Source organism: Polypterus senegalus, chromosome 15, assembly GCF_016835505.1.
Source record: "Polypterus senegalus isolate Bchr_013 chromosome 15, ASM1683550v1, whole genome shotgun sequence".
Classification (NCBI taxonomy): domain Eukaryota; kingdom Metazoa; phylum Chordata; class Cladistia; order Polypteriformes; family Polypteridae; genus Polypterus; species Polypterus senegalus.
Genome location: NC_053168.1, coordinates 57,038,866 through 57,058,963, shown reverse-complemented (window position 1 = coordinate 57,058,963; position 20,098 = coordinate 57,038,866). Strand labels below are relative to the sequence as shown.

General features: G+C 35.6%; 1 protein-coding gene across 1 annotated transcript in view; it reads left to right on the top strand.

Moving 5' to 3' along the window:
• Nucleotides 1-20,098, top strand: part of LOC120516160 (aryl hydrocarbon receptor-like) — a 193,868-nt gene that overhangs the window by 79,628 nt on the left and 94,142 nt on the right. The window contains exon 3 of the mRNA XM_039737635.1: nucleotides 15,082-15,182. Coding sequence (XP_039593569.1) covers nucleotides 15,082-15,182 — 101 coding nt within the window. The remainder of the gene's footprint in view (nucleotides 1-15,081; nucleotides 15,183-20,098) is intronic.

Here is a 20,098-nt window from a genome sequence, read left to right as displayed (position 1 = left end):
TAAAGGCTTTGCATAAATTAAAATAGTGCACATTTCATTTGTGTGTGAATAAACTACATCGTCTTAACTTCCACATTTTTGCAAGAAAGACTAGCATGTCAATGTGCTCTTCCGTGGGCCATGCTTTTGCTGGATTGCAAATGAGATCTGACATACCAAATGCACAGTCTGTGAACACTCTGAAGCACTGCTGGAAGGTTATGAGCACTCAGAGGAGTCAAACCACTCTTATGAAACTGTGCGTTGAACATTAGTAGCACCTTACATTATATAGTAAATGTGATTAAATTTCATTTTAAAATTTCACAATATAAAATAAGAGACTAAAGTGTTATTTGTTATAGGTTTAACTGACTACAAAAAACATTTTAACCTTTAGAAAAAAAATGTATGTTACATCCCTACTTCAAATGCAGCAGTTTAAAGATTTATACTTATTAATGTTTCCAAAATGTAAAAATCGAATATCTTGAAATTTTTTGTTTATTGTCTTGGCATGGCGGTCCATTAAGCAGAGCCAATCCGCTCATTAAGTGACACAAGTGTCTACCTGGAGCGCTATTTAGGATTAATTATTGGGACATCAAGGGGGGCTCCATATAGGTTTTTACTGCCACTGCCTTGAAATGTATCACTAAATTGATTGTGTTTTTCCCTTTAGTTGATATCAAACTTTAGCCATAACAAATTTTGCCTACAGGGTTTCATGTTATCTTGTGGTTTTCTGTCTTCATTTGCCAAAAACCCGAAGTAATTCCAGATGCCAGTCTGACTCCTCTTTTTGTCTGTTAAGTAGGCTAATGAAGGTTCCAAAGCCTCTGAAGTTGCCATATTAAAACCTATGAGGAAACAGGCCTGCCACTCTAGCCATGCGGATCCATTAGTGTTTTTGTAATGCAAGTTGCAGAATCGACACCATGAAAAAGAATATTGAAGTCATTTTGAAATGTTACAATCAATAGTTAACAATATTTCAATACTTTTGACAAACCCTAAAGTCAATTTTCTATATTCAAATATACATTTTTTTCTGTATCCAACATTATTAATAATCCATCTTAATTTTATACGATTTCTAAGATGAGAAAGCAGACCTTGATAAAATTTTAAAACATGATGTCTAAAGGTTAAATCTTTGTCAACCATAACTCTTAAATCTTTCTGTGTATACTTCAAAACCAAAACATGGCCTTTAGTCTATAAATAGGACCTTTCTTTCTTTTTTTTTTTTTTGTTGTTTAAGTATGTCACAGTTGTGATGGTTGGTAGTAGAAAGTAAAAGAGAGACATTATGGAAAAATAACCCACAGCTTGTCAAGACAGTCACCGGTTCAGTTTGGATGTGAGGAAAAAGTTATATCTGCTGAGTCAGTTGTTGCTTAATAAAACTATTTCACAGCATCTTATCCCTTTTTATGTAAAGTATTCTAAAATTTACTTTTTTTTTAAAAAACTTAGCTTAAATTGATGATAATATAAAATAATTTACAGTGTAGAGGACCCAGAGCATTATGTTAATATTAGGCAGTAGATTTCATCAAGAAAGGCTGCAAGTTTATCACAGGTTCCAATTATACAGTATATACTGTACCTTAACCTATACGCTGGGAGAATGTGGAAACTTCACATGACAAGACATAATTTGAAACCTGGTTGCTCCAAACTGAGTATATAAATGTGCTTTCTGCAGGGCTTCATTTCCAGTACAGGGATGGTTAATTTTATTATTGTAATGGTACATTTGAATAAGACAGGTATATCTGCTTTGTCATGTATCTTTCCATCCTGTCTGACAAAGAATGCTTTTGGACTGGAATAACTGTAGCAATATGCATGCTTTTTTGTAGCTATATGTATCCTTTTTTCTCATATTCCACTAGTGATGTTTTCACTTGTACTTTTCTTTAGAATAATTACTATGCATTCCTCCTTGTGCTGATTTAAAGAATTCAAACAAACAGGTATACGCATTCCTCTTTCCGCTTTATGCCTGCTGTACAATAAAAAAAGAAAATGTGAATTTTTTCAGAAGCTTTAGATTTAATACATGACACCCAAAAATGCTGTATATTACAGTTTATCAGAAGGTGAAAAGAATAGCCATTTTGTTTGCAAAAGATTAAATGTGACCAAATGTGAAACAAAATGTCACAGTATGAATGCATAAAATAGTTGCACATCTAGTGTGTGTCAGAATCTCTAATGTAGCAGCTTTAAGAGGAAGCAGGTCTCTTTAACTTTCAACTATACCAGCTTTCTTTCTTGCAGACTATTGCTATGTTGTTTTTGGTCAATACAAGTAGCAGTTATAGCCTGACTCTTAAATTTAAGAGCTTAATTCACTGATGGTTTGCCATTTAAATCCAACTATTGAGTTGTTTCTAAAGCCAGGAGTCAAACATGTAGCTGCAAACTGTACATGATTTAATCTTTTTATGGCTGCTCAGTGCACTATTTTTCAGTACTACAAGGCATTGACACCTGCCTATGATTTGTCTGCTCCTCCCTGAAAGTTTTAGGATCACTTCCTGCTTAAACCAAAAGGGGTCATTGTGAAAGGCCCTTGGAATTCTGTAGACACCCTCAGTTTATCAATGACCTTCGAGGTATAATACATTATTCCTGTTTGAAAACCATCTGGACCCTTTGCTGTGGATTTTGTAGATGCTAGTTTTTCTGCCAGTCCAAGTGCACATTAGAACATGTTGAAGGTCCCCTTACCTTTTTCTAACAAATTGCAGTTTGCAATTTATTGCATCCAACACTGTCATTTTTTCTCTACCATATTTTATATTCATGTATTTATTTTTTATTGATTTTTATTAAAAGCAAGTAACATTTCATACATTCAAGTCAAACATAACAAGACGTAATTCAAGTAGAACTTTTGAGAGTAGAAATGAGGGAAGAGCATCCTTTTCCCCAATATAAATGCTTATTCTAAAATGTTATTGGTTAGATTCTGCCAGGTTTTAAAAAAGTTTTAAACCGATCCTCTTAGTGAGAATTAGATGTTTTCCAATTTCAAATAGTATATAACATCAGTTACCCACTGACTTAAAAGAGTTGAACTAGGATTCTTCCAGTTGAGCAAGATAAGTCTACATGCTACTAGTGAAGTAAAGGCAAATAGTTTGTTTGTCCTTCTCCACTTTTAGCTCATCTGGGAGTACACCAAACACAGCTGTTATTGGATTAGGAGGGATTGTAACGCTAAGGCTCTCTGATAGGTTTTTGTCAAGAATGATGTTGATTTGGTGCACAACCAAAACATGTGGCCCAGTGTGGCTGGAGCTCGATTGCAATGTTTGATGGTTGTATCTTGCCCTGAAAACATTTTGGAAAATTTTAAACAAGATGGATGTGCTTGATGAAAGATTTCAAGTTGTATAATTGTATGCTTTGCGCATATGACGCTAGAGTGAATTGTGTGTGTGGCTGTCTTTCACTCCTTTACTGAAATGTTTAGTAACAGATCCTTTTCCCGCTGTACTCTGGGATCTTTGAAAGGAATGAACTTTAAACTGTTTTTATATATTATAGAAATTCTGCCTGAGTCTTCAAGACTGATCATATTTATTCTGGAATAAAAATAGGTGGGAGTTTCTAATTTGGAGAGAGTGGAAAAATTGTATTGATGGGAGATTAAATTTAGAGTGTAATTGTTCATAGGATGCAAAGGCATTATTTATATACAAATCTCTAAATGATTTAATTCCATAAGTTTTCCAAGCTTCTCTGTCTTGAAGTGCTTCGTACATTGGTTCCACCTATGTATGTCTTGTTTACGTTTTTCCATGCAGACAGCAAAATATTTGTTGAAAAAGAGCTTTATATTTTCTTGTGATGTTTACCCCTAGGTATTTAAACTGATCTGCAATGATAAAAGGGAAGGTGTCCAATCTAATGTTGTGTGCTAGAGAGTTCACTGGAAAAAGCACACTTTATTCAAATTCATTTTGAGTCCAGGTATCTTTTGAAATTCTGCTAGTGCTGTTAGGACTGCAGGCACAGAGTTTTGTAGTCCCAGAGATTGACAAACCTCCCAAACGTCATTGATTTCTTTTTCCCCATGATTGGCTATTGAGGAAAAAAAGCAGTTTCAGAAAATAGGCTAATTCCTAACGTTTATCAGAATAATGCACTGTTACAAAATTGTAGTACAGTAATGTCTTTAGTATGTGTATAATCATTGTCCCTCAAATAATAATTTGTTCTGTCATATATTGGTGTTTATAACAGTACTTCATTCAGAATATCTTCTGGATCAGTTTCTTTTATACTTTTTTAATGTTACTGTGCAGTTAATGCATATTGTAGTTGTATTCAGTGAGCATGGGAATTTGGTGACTACCCATTTAAAATGTCTGTTCTTTCTTAGTGGCCTTTCAGGAAGAAAAGTAAACAACAACACTTAGGTTACTACATTTGCAGTATGTTTAATATTGCTTTTTAAATTTAGTATACATATACCACACAGTTAGAATGAGCTAATTTTTTTGTCACATATTTCAGAATCACAATGTTTTTTGGTGATTTATAAAAGTCCTGGTGAGGCATGGCAGATACTATGCTGTGCGTGCTTTAAGCCTTAGTGATTATACAGACTCCCAGGAGGGGAAGAGACTTTGTTGCGTGATTAATCTAGAACAGACTTGTTGAACTCTTGACTCTACTAGAGGGGTTATGAAACAATTTGATAGTTGTTGGCTCAAACTACAAACTTTGACCTGTTTGGCTAAATAGCAGGGGACTTGCCAAAATTTGATATAAACCAGTACTGAGGAAATTCTTAAGGGCTGTATTCTGGGATTGCATGTTAAACAATTATAGGACTGTGTTAAAGATAGTATCTTAACCTATTGAAAAAAATATTAAAACTATAAGTATCTGCCCAAAATTAAAATTCCCAGTTAGTAACACAAGTGAAATATTCACTTTGGTTTGTTATTGTATTTTGTTAAGAAGTTCTTTAAGGTTACCATTACTTTTACTTTTCTTGATGCCAAAACTGCCTTCCATTTTAAAACTGAAAAATGTTCTTTCAGGTAGTAGTATTTTGCCACCTTGCTCTGGAATATTATATAAAAAAAGATTCCCTTATCATTTTAACTCACTAATAAACAATGCTTTCATTATAGCTACACCAGTTCTGTTTCACATATTACAGTTACATAACAGAACACTGTCCTGATTCATTTTCTGCCATGTTCTTCAGCTTTTGTCTTGTAAAATCTCCCCCAAGAATCTTTACCATCTCACACAGCATGGGCTGAATGCTGTTCATTTCTGCTTGAGCTGAACTGCATGATTCCTGGTACTGATACTGATGGCAAATTTGGCAAAAAATGGAGTCAGTGTCGTCTGCATTTACCCACGGAAACTCTTTGAGCCATTGCGATTGAAAAGACCATTTTCATTTTTTTCATACTCACAGTCCCTTTCAGCTTTTGTTTTTCTTTTCTTGCCCTCATTGTCAGGTTTTTCAGGGCCTGTTGTGCCAGTTTTAATCAAGAAACGATCCATTTCTCATCCGTGATGCTACTTGCTTCAGTTTCAGCAACACGCATATAGCGAGAAGAACGTGCTTACCGCAATGCATTATGGGTTACACAGGTAATTCCTAATGACGTATTTGAAATTCCGTAAGATGGTACATTTCCAAAGAAGTAAATATTACCGATGTCGGGGAAAAAATAATCGCATCTAAGTGAAGATTTTTATAGATATTTCATAACATTTGGAAACCGTTAGAATGTTTTCTTTTTTATTTTTAATAAACTGACAGCATGAAACCAACTTGTTTTACATGAAAAATTCTCTAATCAAAAATGATCTATCGGCAGCTCATCAAAATTGATGTTATCACACAATAAATTTCTTAACTCCTCAATATATCACAAACTATGTGAAATCGCAAATTTCAGGAAACAAGCTAACAAGCTTTATGTGGTGAAAACATTTGCATTGTAAGTAAAATGACCGCATTTTTATATAGAAACAATGAGTTTTATCAAAAATATATATAAAAGTTATCGATTATAATGAAAAATCATCAGATTACATCATAATTTCGGCATGAAAATAAATGACCGCATCTCCAAGCGTGTAAATAGTAAGGTAAAATACTTATGTAAGACCGTAAGAGTGCTTCCCCTTTGAAAAATCAGCCATCATTTTGTAAACAATATTGAAGACCAATTTGAGACATGAAGAACATGCCTAAGTAGACTGTTTCCGCAAGAAGTACGTACCCAAATGTTTAAAGTTTGAAAGTAGTGGTAAAAATGTGTCCTGCACAGCACATATAATTCTTTTTTCTCCAGAAATTTGCACTTGTCTGCGGACAACTGAAACCAGAAACACACGCTTGTCCGACGGTCAATTTACCCATGTCGGACGAGTCGGGCGTTGGATTTCTGCACCCCTGACAGTTACTTCAGCTTATTTCTGCTGAAAGTGGTTCTGAATGATACTGAATCACTGGGTTTGCTTATTCGTTCACACATGGGTTCTGAATGTAGACTTATTTGTTGTTGAATAAATAATTAAATAATGATTAAAACTGTGCTGCAGAATTCTGTGGAATACTTCTAATAATTCCACTTAACTTTAACTCAAGTAATTCTGGTAATGATTACCGTGGTAACATGTTCAGACAGACCAGGCCATTCTATCCTCAGCATCGTCTTCTAAACCTTCCTAGGTAATTCTCAAATGCAATCCAATCAGAAGATAAAATCCATTCATTGTTTCCTGGGTCTGCATTGAATCCAGTGGCCAAGATCACCTCAACTATCTTATGACCCAATCTGCTACACAGGAAACCCCATTTTGTTTGTTTATTTCTTTGATCTTATATTTTAGTCATTACCTAGAGCTCAAGACAGTACTATGGGTTAAGGATGGTGATGTAATTGACTATTGTTGTTTACTTCACTCTTTAGAACCTTTGTTTGGTACAATGTTTGCTAACTAATGCCTCTGCACTAACTTGTAGATCAGTCTCATTATCACTTATCCCCGACCCTTGAGCAGGATTCTGAGGTACTTGAATTTTCTGCTGGAGATTCCCGGCACATAACACTCAACTGTAAACCAAGAAGACATTGTCTTCTGCATACAACACAGATGAGATCAAGAGGACATTGTCTTTTGCATACAGCACAGATGTAATTTTTACGTTCCCAAACTGGATACTTTTCAAGCCCTCAACTGTACCATGGTATGTTTTCAATCAAATTCGTGAGCAGGATTACAGAAAAATTATTAAAAAAAAAAACAGAAATACAGAAAAAAAAACCAAACACTTTCACTTTTTATTTATAGTGCTAACTTGTTTGATATAATATAATTTCCATGCCAATGGTTTTAAGCGAAATATTCGTTTCAAAATGTATGCCCTTTTTTCTCTTTGGGGAAGTGGGTACTTCCAAGTACCTCAGTGTGTGTATGTGGGCATATGTACATGGTTATTTGAGGCTGTAAGATGTGGCCTGTTCCTTGAGTTGTTTCACCTCAGCAACCACAAGTGAGGTTGGTGGGCAACCAATTATGCTGTGTATTTGCCACAAGTCTCTTTCTTTTGTTTAATTATGTAGAGTAAAATCATAGCAAGGTGTAGGATCTAGCCTGGTATACAGAAATATATATATATATATATATATATATATATATATATATATATATATTACAATTTGACGATAAGCATTTGTTTTTTTTAATATGTTATGTTCTTACACATACATTTTTTTGGTTTTTAAAATAATGCCTTATTTTATACATTTTTTTAAAACAGCCTTTTAATATTCTTCCAATATATCTTGAAAGTGATTAGAATTGTAGAAATAAGCACTGTGGAATTGATTGTTAAGGTTCGATTCACAATTGTGACTGAACTCTCCCTGGGCCAATAGATCAGTTTGTCTTGTATTTGTTTTGTAAAGTTATGTGTTACTTGGAATGTTTCTAGGCCCTCTTAATTTATACATGGTTTGTTGAAACACGTCAATATGACCTGTTTATGTATTTTCAAAAGAGATTTTCAGTTTTACTTTAGTTCTCTTGGTCTGTTTTCTCATCTAGCTTTCCTATGAGCAAAACCTGGTATCTGGGCAGTATGGTGACACAATTGGGCTGATTCTCTTTTATTGGAATAAGCCAGTTTAGAAAAATCTTTAAACAATTTACTGTCCATCTGCATAGCTGAAGAGTGATAGACAGCCAGAATGCAGGCAAAGAAGGACATATTTTGCATATCTAGCTACATAAAACACAATGTTACCGTTCTAGTGAAAAGTTCATGGCCCTGTAAAAATCAGATTGTAAATAACTCGGTTGATAGCCTGTAACCAGCATTTATTACTTAAGCTTAATCTGTTCAGTAAGGAGGAGCACATTCCACAGTAGAATTAATAACAAGCCGCTTAACAAAGTAGATGTTTACAGAATATAGTATTGATCCAGTACTAGTTAGCATGCAGATTTGAAGCTGTTAGCATGAGAATCAATGTTAGATTCTATAGAAATGAACAGAATGAGTAGTATTTTTTTTTTTAATTTTGGGAGTGCTCGAGCTCAAGGAAACCCATGGAGCTGGTGTCTATACATGTGTTTGTATGTGTTCACTTCTTTCTTTTCATTATCTAGCACATGCTCTGCTAGGGCAAACAAGCTGTCAGGTACCTTCACATATAAATTTCTTTGAGTACATGAAAGTGTGTCCGTGTGTGTCTTCCTCTGTGAATATGCATACATGTTCAGTACATTTATATAAATTACTCATTCAAAAATTTTGATAAATCAATAGCCCTGGAACCATGACTAAATAGAGCAGCCTGAAAATGAGATAGATGTGCTCGATAAAAGATTTTAAGTTGGATGATTGAATGTTTTGCACGTATGAAGCTAGAGTGAATTCTATGTGTGGTTGCCTTCCACTCCATTACTGAAATGTTGAGTAAGAGATCCTTTTCTCACTGTTCTCTGGGATCTTTGAAAGGAAAGGACTTTAAAAAGTTTTTATATATTATAGAAATGCTAAGTCCCCAAAACTTATCTATATCTCTCCTGGAACAGAAAATATGTGGGAGGTGAGGAAAACTGGGCAGATTCCTTTAGCAAAGTTTCTGATTTGGAGATAGTGGAAAAATTGTGTTGATGGGAGATTAAATTTAGAGTGTATTTGTTCATAGGATGCAAAGGCATTATTTATATACACATCTCTAAATGATTTAATTCCATAAGTTTTCCAAACATTAAAAACTGTGTAAGTCTGAGAGGGTGAAAAAAGGTTGTTATCATTTAGAGCTGACACAGATAAAATATTCTCTAACTTATAATGATTCGTATATTGGTTCCATATTCTGAGTGAATGAAGGACAAATGGGTTGTTAGTATATTGACAATACCTTGTATTTTGGTGTACAAAGCAATGAATATAAAGAAGTGCTTCAGGATTTCATTTCTATTGCAGACCAAGCTAGTGTGTGTTCATCTATATGTGTCAATGTCCAGATTTTTATAGCTTGTATGTTTGCCACCATGTAATAAAACTGAAAATTAGGTAGAGCCATGCTGCCTTCTGATTTAGGTCATTGTACAGTCGCCTTTTGAATGCATGGATTTTTTCAGTTCCAAATAAATGAGGTTATAATTGAATCTAATTTCTTAAAAAAAAAAGATCTGTTAATGTATATGGGGATGTTTTAAAATAGAAACAGAAGCTTAGGGAGGATATAGAAAAAGCATAATTTTTGATGAAATTTGTAGTTTTAAGAAGTGAAATCAATTTTGATTTTCTGTAAATACACACACAGAAATCATGCTGAACTCAACTATTGTCAATATTTTAAATTACAATCTGAACCAAGATTATTATAGTTAACGAAAACTAAAATCAGAACTGAAACTGTTATTTAAAAAAAACATTTTCGTAAACTAAAATAAAATAATTAACAAAACCAAAATGAAAAACTAAAACTAAACAAAACTATTAAAGTAGCTGGAAAGACTAACTGAAATAAAATAGTAATTCACTAAAATAATTTTAGTTTTCGTTTTTGAATGAATATTCTTGCTGTTAGTTTTTAACCCTTGTAACTTTTAACTCTAAAACTGGACGTCATCCACCACGAGCCGCCCGCACATACTCATCCATTGAACGTCCGCTAGTGACGGAGGGTGGGTGTTCACACAGCATTTGTGGTGACATAGTGAGCTGAATACGTGTGTAAAGCATGTGGAATAGAAAATGATTTATGTGCCGCCTTTCTTTGCACTAGTTGTATATCAAAATGTAATTCAGATGCCTGAAATTGGAATGTGCATGTCAACAAAATCTTTACCGTATAGACAGAAAAATCACGAGTGAGTAATGTTTCAGTTTATTTCTCTGGTGCCTGCTTTTTGCTGACAGCAATTCAACTGCCACTTTGCACACGAAGTATAGAGAAAGTATAGTAATCATGAAAAAAAATTCGTCCTCGAGATTTTTATAAATCTTGACGTTTTAGACCTCCCCGAGTCCGAAAATTCAGTTTTTTTGAATTACATATGTGTGTGTGTAAACACGATAACTCAAAAACGCAACTAGATCGATGGATGAAATTTGGCATTTGTTACACCAGAATTGTAGATCGGTATTAACGTTTGGGCCAAATCTGTTAACTGGAAGTGGTACTTTACCTGAACCACGTACTTGATTTTTTTTATTCATGCAGCTGCAGAGTTGGATTTATTTAACTTTACTTTTATAATAATTGTTCAATATATTATTAATTTGATTTGTTGTTGATGGTTCTTTATTGTACATAATATAAAAATATAATATAAAAAACAAAAAAATATTATAATATAAAAATATAACAACGAAGCGATACAAACATTGTAAAATTTCTGAGTTGGCAATGTCTCTACTGAACTACAGATAGGTAGGCGATAAGAGTCTGCCAAGTGATGAAAAGCTAAACATACTATGTGTTTTTTTATTCATGCTATATTTATTAAGTTATCTTTTTTAGTTAATATTCACAGCTCAAAATACCTGAGATTGTGAGAATAATCCAGTCGCAGAATTATGTTTTAAAGTATCTGTCCCTATTTCTCTCAAAATAGATCGCTGAAATCATCATATTCTTTTTGTTCTTAACATCAGCCATATCATACATATTGCATACCAGGGATTTTTCCTGCCTTGCATCCTGCTAGGGTAGGCTCCAGGTTTCCTGTGATCCTGTCCTGATAAACAGGTTTAGATATTGTATATATTGTTCTTAATCTCAGATGCTGTCCCTGTCGTTTTGTGCCTGTCCATACTCTTATTACCTGCTTTACTCTGCTCATTAAGAGTTTACCATTCTTATACATGGGCTATTCAAGTCTAACCTCCCTAACCTTGACAATACATGCTTGTTTTTCTTTGTTTCCCTCAATACAGCTAGGTGGGGTCTGCACACTGATTCAAGCCTAAGAGCCTTGTTCTTCCTAAGCCCCTGTGGTTTTCGTGGTCACACCTGTCTGAACACAGTAGATTCTGTTTTCTAATTTTTGATATCTTTTCAGACCTGCAGGTGGCAAATTCTGTCTAGAAATTGTTTGTGTCTGAGATGGAATTAAGAGATCAATATGGTTGGTAGAAAATAACAAAGCATAGTATGGGAAATTTTTGAATGCATTTATTATAAATACATTGTTGTTGGAGCAAGATACGTTGTGTGCTGTAGACCTTTAGAGTAAAAACCCTCACACCTTAAAATTCACAGAAATTTCATTACAAATTGGCCCATTCTGTGCAATAAAAGGAAAAGAAAAAAGTGCCAACAGTCAGTGCAGATTTTTTCAGCACAAATGACATAGAAAATATTTTAAAAATTATAAAATTGTGCAGACCCCCGTGACCCTGTACTTTGGATATAGCGGGTTGGAGGATGGATGGATGTAAAATTGTTTATATTTAGTACGTGGTTTTGATTATGCTTGTTTTTATCAGACAAAAACAAAACCAAATAGTAAACTGTGTCGTGTAGTGTAGTAAGCTTCCACTAACATTAAACTCATATTATATCCAAACCCGTTAAGTGTACAGTTCTCTCTGATTGTGACACAAAAACTAAACTCCATAGTAGGTCTTTAAATTTACGATAATTACTAAAACTAAAACTAATATATATAAAAATAAAAGAGAAATGTCTTTTTAAAATAAAAACTAAACTAAAACTAAAAACACACAATGAAGGAAAACTAAACTGAATTTCCAAGTTTCAATTGGACTCAGCTGTCTATGAAAGCTGTTGAGCCATCACAAGCTTATTTGGGCTGCCTTAGTGACTACATGATATTGTAAATTGTTCTTAAGAAGCATGTATTTAAAGTGGTGTTGTTATTCATGTAATTGCATTTATTATGTGAAGATAACTTATTGTTACAAAACCTATATTTTCTTTAAAAAGTGATAACTAACTCTTTAGTGAAGTAATTAAAAATGTAAATGCACCAAATCAAATCAGGTAACTAAGTCCTTGAATACACCTGAATGTTACACCAAGTGTGGATTTCTAAATTTTGAATTATGCCACAATGGGGGAAATAGTTGAGGTGTTTGATTTTCTCAGTGAGTGCAGTCTAATATAATATGAAGGGCGTAGAACATACTGTAAACATAAAAGATAAGTGTAATCGTGTAGACTGTGTGCTGACTGTCTCAGAATAGTTCAGGTATCTAGGAACCACAGCAACAGGGAAGCTTAAGATCTTTTTAAACCTGATTTTCGCAGTTTAATGGAAATAACTAAACAAAATGTCAGTTGACCTTACATCTATCTAATGGGCATAGTTAATATAGTTAAAATGAATATCCTCCCTAATTTTTGTTCCTGTTTCAGAGTATGCAATACTTTATTTTTTTTTTTTTTTTGAAATTTTATTAATTTTATTTAATTTTTACAAAAAGTGGGATTGAGAGCTAATCGACCCCCACCCCTGAGAGAAAGAGCAAGGCCAACAGAGTAAAACTTAAGGCTTGTAAACATACCTAAATTGCTGAGTTTGATAAGCCAATAGAGAGGAATGGAGAAGAAAAAGAAATACAGAAATAATTGCTTCCTCTGTGCTTTAAGAGCTTATTCTAAAATATTACTGACTAGCAAAATACCCGTGCTTCGCAGCGGAGAAGTAGTGTGTTAAATTTTAAATAGAAGGAATTTTTATTTAGTCGACAGAATATTATTCCGGAATAAATCAACTCAAACCTTAAATAACTTATAATATTTTGCTCTCCATAAAAATATATCCTGTCTAAATTATACAAGTTAGAAATAAACGTTAAAAGAACAAACATTCAAATTTGTTTACTCTTATGTAAGTTTATATAAAAAATAAACTTACATTTTAAATATCCCAAAAGATTTTGCTCTCCATAAAAATATATCCTGTCAAAATTATACAAATTCAAATATGAACATGGTGCATAACAAAACCTGGAAATCTAAATAAAATTTGTTCTTTTCAGCAATAACAAATCAAATCATTCAGTTGTCTTTGCTCTTATGTCATTTTATCAGAGCTGGACGCCTGGCATCTTTTTTTGGCAACAAGTTCGTTTATGTTTGGTGTGAGGTTCTGTGTTGTGGAGATTCTCAGGATGGACTGTAGGTGCTCATCAGTGAGGCGACTCCTGTGTGCTGTTTTGTTTTGGAGGGAGACAATTTGAAGTCCCGCGAGAGACACTTTAACTTGCTCCAAGCTCTAAAAAAACAAGAAGTGACAAACAAAACACGCAGCTCGCCAGCAGCAGAAAGCCAACAGATGATCCAACCTCTTCTCCTTGCGTGCATTCAACCACCCTAAAACTGGGGGTCATCTCATTGTTGCCCCTCTAGTGCATCTGTTGTTAATTTCATTAACACCACAGCAGCTGAAACTGATTAACAACCCCATCTGCTACTTAACTGACCAGATAAATATCCCATAAGTTTCATTGACTTTATGCTATACTCTTATTAAATAGTGTTCCTTTAATTCTTTTGAGCAGTATATATATATATATATATATATATATTTATATATAAATTAAAGTAATGACAATGCAGCACATGAAGGACTGTTAAGTTCTAGTTATCACGCTAAATGAAGCACAGATGATTTTGAGATGTAAGTAAATACTTAGACAAAAATGATGACGCTATTAGAAAAAGTGAAAGTTGGAAGAGTTCAGCTTTTTTGGTAGCCTTATCACATCAGATGGATGTTGTACTCAAGAAATCGGGGCTAGATTTTACAGTTTCAGACAAGCATTCAGAAAGAAAAAAATAGCTACCAACTAAAAAGAGGCTTTAAAAAGAAGAAAATAGCTATCAATAAAATATTTAAAAACTTAAAGAAAATAAAAAAGAGTGTCAGAATGTGGGAAAATATGTATAAGCCATGCACAATATGAAAGGGAACAAATAAAAAGAATTGGAAATCTTCAAAATGTGGATCTGGCAAAGAGTAATGAAAATCAAATGATGTAATGGAAAATAAATAAAGAGGTCTGAGACACAGGTATAAACAACATTGGATGATAAAGTAGAGCAATTGCTGTCATTTTCACTTACCTGATAATTGAGAAGCCTTTCTTATAAAATGACGGCAAAAGTGAAAATGCCACTGAAGTTATTTCTCTCTTTCACTGTTACTGTGGTGAGCATTTTGATTCATTTTAGGGAGCAAACTGTATAGAAAGGCAGAATTAGACAAAAAAATGTAAAGGAAGCATAAGAATTTAAAGTTTTTGCAAAAATGGTAATATTTTTGAATTTCTTACAGCGAGAGATCAAAAAAGGACATTTCTCTAAAATGTTAAATTAATTCAAAGTAAGAATGTTGTGGTTACTGTGAATTTAATTAATCAAATAAAAACCACAACCACTGGGGTCCCCCTTGGACTTATTTTGGGAACCACTGCTGTAGAATTGTTATGTCAGGACATAGACATGATGTTTTGTGTAAAATATGTTATTCCTTTTAATGTACACTGTAGTCTTTTGTAAGTTAGATTTGAAGTTATACCTTTGTTAAACTTGGATTTTTTTTTAATTGTAGTTTCTCTAGAATCAAGCTACAAAGTGCGTGGTGGAAATGGGCTTCATGGCATTTTGAAGCAACCAGGAGAGGATCTTTTGGAAGGAGAACTTTTGTTACAGGTAAGCAAAGACTGTTGTGCAGAATTGTTTCATAAAGGTATATTCACATTCTGTAAGTAATGCAGTAGAAACAAAATACTGTTCAGAGATTACACTCTAGTTAAAGAATAGCTTGACATTTTTCAAGCCAAACTTAATTATTTATCACTGGAAATTACATTCTAAAGTGAAGTGTTTTTCATAATTTAATTTAATTTAAAAAATACAGTGCCTGTGTTTGCATTTTAAAATGGGCTCCAATGGGCATACATCCAAACAACAGACTTAAAATTTCACTTGAGAACACAATTGCCCACAGAAAATTAATGTACATCCTAATTGTGAAAAAATAACTTTTACTTAAAATACCAAACTTGCCTGTTAACTCTTTTAGGGCTAATTTTTTTTTCTTATCTCCCAGGGCTGAATATTTTCCAAAAACTAACATTTTTTAAAAAAGAACACAAAGCAATTGTTTAACATATCAAATCAACAAAAAATATTTACTTTTGACAAATGTTACTGTCTTGCATGTTGTATGAGCCTGCATACTCTATGATTTCACATTCATATCACATACATTTTACACAGCAAAGTCCTGCAAAGTCTGATCTCGCTCAAAGCAGCCAATTTCAGTCATTGCCACATTGCACTGCTTACAATACATGTTGCTTTGGTGCCTACTTTTCAATTGTCTGTTGCTGCACTTTCTCACATATATTGTTAGTGTGTACTGTAGAGAGACAAGTCACCCTTTTGCCATTGTGCCATTCCACTGCCACCAAGTTTTGTGCCTGCATGAAAACCGTATTGTCACCTGTTTTCATCTTCTGAAACTTTATGAACTTTATGCATGGCATTATAGCCTGACTCACCCCATGGGATTTGCTTCTGTTCATATAAGTGAATAAAACTTTGCAGCAGCACGTACCTATCACCATGCTGCATAACCTGTCCAAAGCCACCAGGGGACAAAGCACGTTTGGACCAATGCTCCCTGAAGTTATATCACCAGTTCTGTCCCATCTCTATTTGTAATACCACAGCACGCTTCATCTCATCTTTTGTTGTGGATTTACACTTTGAAAAACGAGAATGCGATGCAAACGCAGCCCGTGATTCAAAAAATTTCTCTGCCTACCTGTTTATCTCATCTGACGGTAGCTGAAAAGCAGCATGTATTTATCCCACGCGAACCTTGCCGTAGATGCATCGGCTGCGCGAAGGCACTCAGCTGGCAGCAGATCCGCTGGCGCGACATCAGCTGGTGTTTGATTGGCTGATGCCGGCTTCTCACTCTCTTGCTCGATCTCTTGATCACTGTCAATAAAATCCAATTCAGAAAAATCAGAGTCCGACTCCGCGATAATGCGCAAAACATTGTCTGCCGAGTGTTTTTCTGCACTCACTTCGCTCCCTTGTCACATGTCGATGCCATTTTGCCATTGTTTACATTTCGCAACTCACGCACACGCTAGGATTAGTTGCCGAGTCAACGAGTCTAGCATTCCTCCAAGCACAGAGGGAATGCCTGTGACTTGACAGTAAGATTTGTCGCCATTAACAGCTGATTATTGCCCTCTATCCCTGGATGTCGACTTTAGTCGACATGGGCCCTCAACCCCTCCTGTCGACAAAAGTCGACATCCGCCCTAATATTCCCTTTCTATTGTTAATTTGTTCAAAAATATAATTATACTAGCAAAAATACCCGCGCTTCGCAGCGGCGAAGTACTGCATTAAAATTTTTATTAAGAAGAAAATTAAACCTTTTTTAACTGAGGGAAAATATGCCAATAATTATTTGTTAAGGATCTCTTTGTATACCATGTTGTCAGTTCAGCCCTCCGGTTGTAACATGACCAAGCTGTGCGCTGAGCTTACTCTTGAGCATGTAACTTACAGTTGGCCATGTGAACAGTAATCTTGTCTCAAATCTCACAGCTTGGATTGTTGCTGTCATAATCGGTTTGAGTTTCATGGTTTGTTTCAATTACGACAGTATTTGCAGGATTTGTTGTGTTGAAGTGACATTTGGCATCTGTCAAGCATTGTAAGCACACAACCGGTTTCATCGATAAAATCACATCCAGCTTTTGAGAGTTTAAACATTCATAAACATCAAAGTGCCCACTATTGAAATCGTCACCTGTGAATCTAAGATGTTTAAGAGGCATTGGCGGTTGTCGAAAGGTGTAAAATATTTGGCTATTTTGGTACACTTGAAATTGACAACCGAACAATTCAGCGGCAGCCATCAACTCACATGCAGAACCATAGGCGAAGGGCTTAAGCATTTCACTCTTATAGTGCTCCTGTGTAGTATTATTATCTCCTGTACCGTCATCAGTCCACACCTTGAACCTGTTCCAGTCATTCAATACATAAGACACAATGTTCCTCCGGATATCAAGAGTAAGCCTGATATGGCCGTGCAATATGTAACAAAAACAATGGAAAAGGTAGGTGGTATCTCCGGGCATGGAAACCACTCGATAAGTGACAGTTCTTTGATCGATAGTGATCATCTCGATAGACATGGTAATGGGGGTTGGAATGATAAAGGAAATGGGTACCTCAGCAATGTAAAGTAAGTGTAAAATACCTATACAATAACTATAATTGTAATAAACAAACAATAAAACAGCGGAGAAGCCGTGGATTAAACAAAAAGGCTGTAGTTATCAGTAGGGAGACGTGAATCCCGTGTTTAAGCAAGGAAGGGAATGTAGAAACCGGAGCGACAGACCGTCTTATATAGGCAGGCAGCCAACAACGTGGGAGGCGTTGGGATGGGGGACCCAACGCCACCTCACACGGTGACCGAGGTGCAGGCTATGGACGTATATATGTACGTAAGTAGGATTCAGTTAGCGTTGGGAACCCGTGTACCAAATTTCTTGAAGATGGGCCCATAAATAACAAAGACTGTTGAAAAGTTCAATATGGCGGCCGACAGTGGCATCATACCACCGAAATAAGTACGAACATTGGTTTTGGTTAGTGCAGGGAAGCCGCCTACCAAATTTCGAGAAGATGGGGCCATAAATAAGAAAGTTCAACATGGCGGACGTTGTTGACCGTTATGACCATTCTGCGTAGAATTTCGAAATGAAACCTGCTTAACTTTTGTAAGTAAGCTGTAAGGAATGAGCCTGCCAAATTTCAGCCTTCTACCTACACGGGAAGTTGGAGAATTAGTGATGTTGGAAAGTTCAATATGGCGGCTGACAGTGGCATCATACCACCGAAATAAGTATGTTCATTGGTTTCGGTTAGGTCAGGGAAGACACCTACCAAATTTTGTGAAGATGGGGCCATAAATAAGAAAGTTCAACATGGCGGACGTTGTTGACCGTTATGACCGTTATGCATAGAATTTCAAAATGAAACCTGCTTAATTGTTAGTAAGCTGTAAGGAATGAGCCTGTCAAATTTCAGCCTTCTACCTACACGGGAAGTTGGAGAATTAGTGGCGTTGGAAAGTTCAATATGGTGGCCGACAGTGGTGTCATACAAACGAAATAAGTATGGACATCGGTTTCCGTTAAAAGTTCAATATGGCGGCCGACAGTGGCATCATACCACCGAAATAAGTAACAAATTTCAGCCTTCTACCTACACGGGAAGTTGGAGAATTAGTGACGTTGGAAAGTTCAATATGGTGGCTGACAGTGGCGTCATACCACCGAAATAAGTATGTACATTGGTTTCGGTTAGCGGAGGGAAGCCGCCTACCAAATTTCGTGAAGATGGGGCCATGAATAAGAAAGTTCAACATGGCGGACGTTGTTGACCGTTATGACCATTATGCGTAAAATTTCGAAATGAAACCTGCTTAACTTTTGTAAGTAAGCTGTAAGGAATGTGCCTGCCAAATTTCAGCCTTCTACCTGTAGAAAAATTTTGGGTATTCAGACCCTTAAAATACTTTTAAGTAAATTTTGCCTCATTGAAACATACAGGAAAAAGAAACACTAATTAAACTTTGCACTTTAGGCCAAACAACTTATCAGGAATAAGTGCAAACACTCTGACAATGTTCAGTGTTGATATATATATATAAAAACTACACAAAAAAATTAAAGGAACACTTTGAAAACACATCAGATCTGAATGGGAAAAAGAAATCCTCCTGGATATCTATACTGATATAGACTGGGTAATGTGTTAGGAACGAAAGGATGCCACATCGTTTGATGGAAATGAAAATGATCAACCTACAGAGCCCTGAATTCAAAGGCGCCCCAAAAATCAGAGTGAAAAAATGATGTGGCAGGCTAGTCCATTTTGCCAAAATTTAATTGCAGCAACTCAAAATTGTACGCAGCACTTTGTATGGCCCCTGTGTTCTTGTATACATGCCTGACAACATCGGTGCATGCTTCTAATGAGATGACAGATGGTGTTGTGGGGGATCTCCTCCCAGATCTGGACCAGGGCATCACTGAGCTCCTGGACAGTCTGAGGTGCAACCTGGTGGCATTGGATGGACCAAAACATAATGTCCCAGAGGTGTTCTATTGGATTTAGGTCAGGAAAGTGTGGTGGCCAGTCAATGGTATCAATTCCTTCATCCTCCAGGAACTGCCTGCATACTCTCACCACATGAGGCCAGGAATTGTCGTGCACCAGGAGCCACTGTACCAGCATAGGGTCTGACAATGGGTCCAAGGATTTCATCCTGATACCTAATGGCAGCCAAGGTGCCTTTGTCAAGCCTGTAGCGGTCTGTGTGACCCTCCATGGATATGCCTCCCCAGACAATCATTAACCCACCACCAAACTGCTCATGCTGAATGATGTTACAGGCAGCATAATGTTCTCCATGGCTTCTCCAGACCCTTTCACTTTGTCACGTGCTCAGTGAACCTGCTCTCATCTGTAAAAAGCACAGGGCACCAGTGGTGCATCTGCCAATTCTGGTATTCTATGGC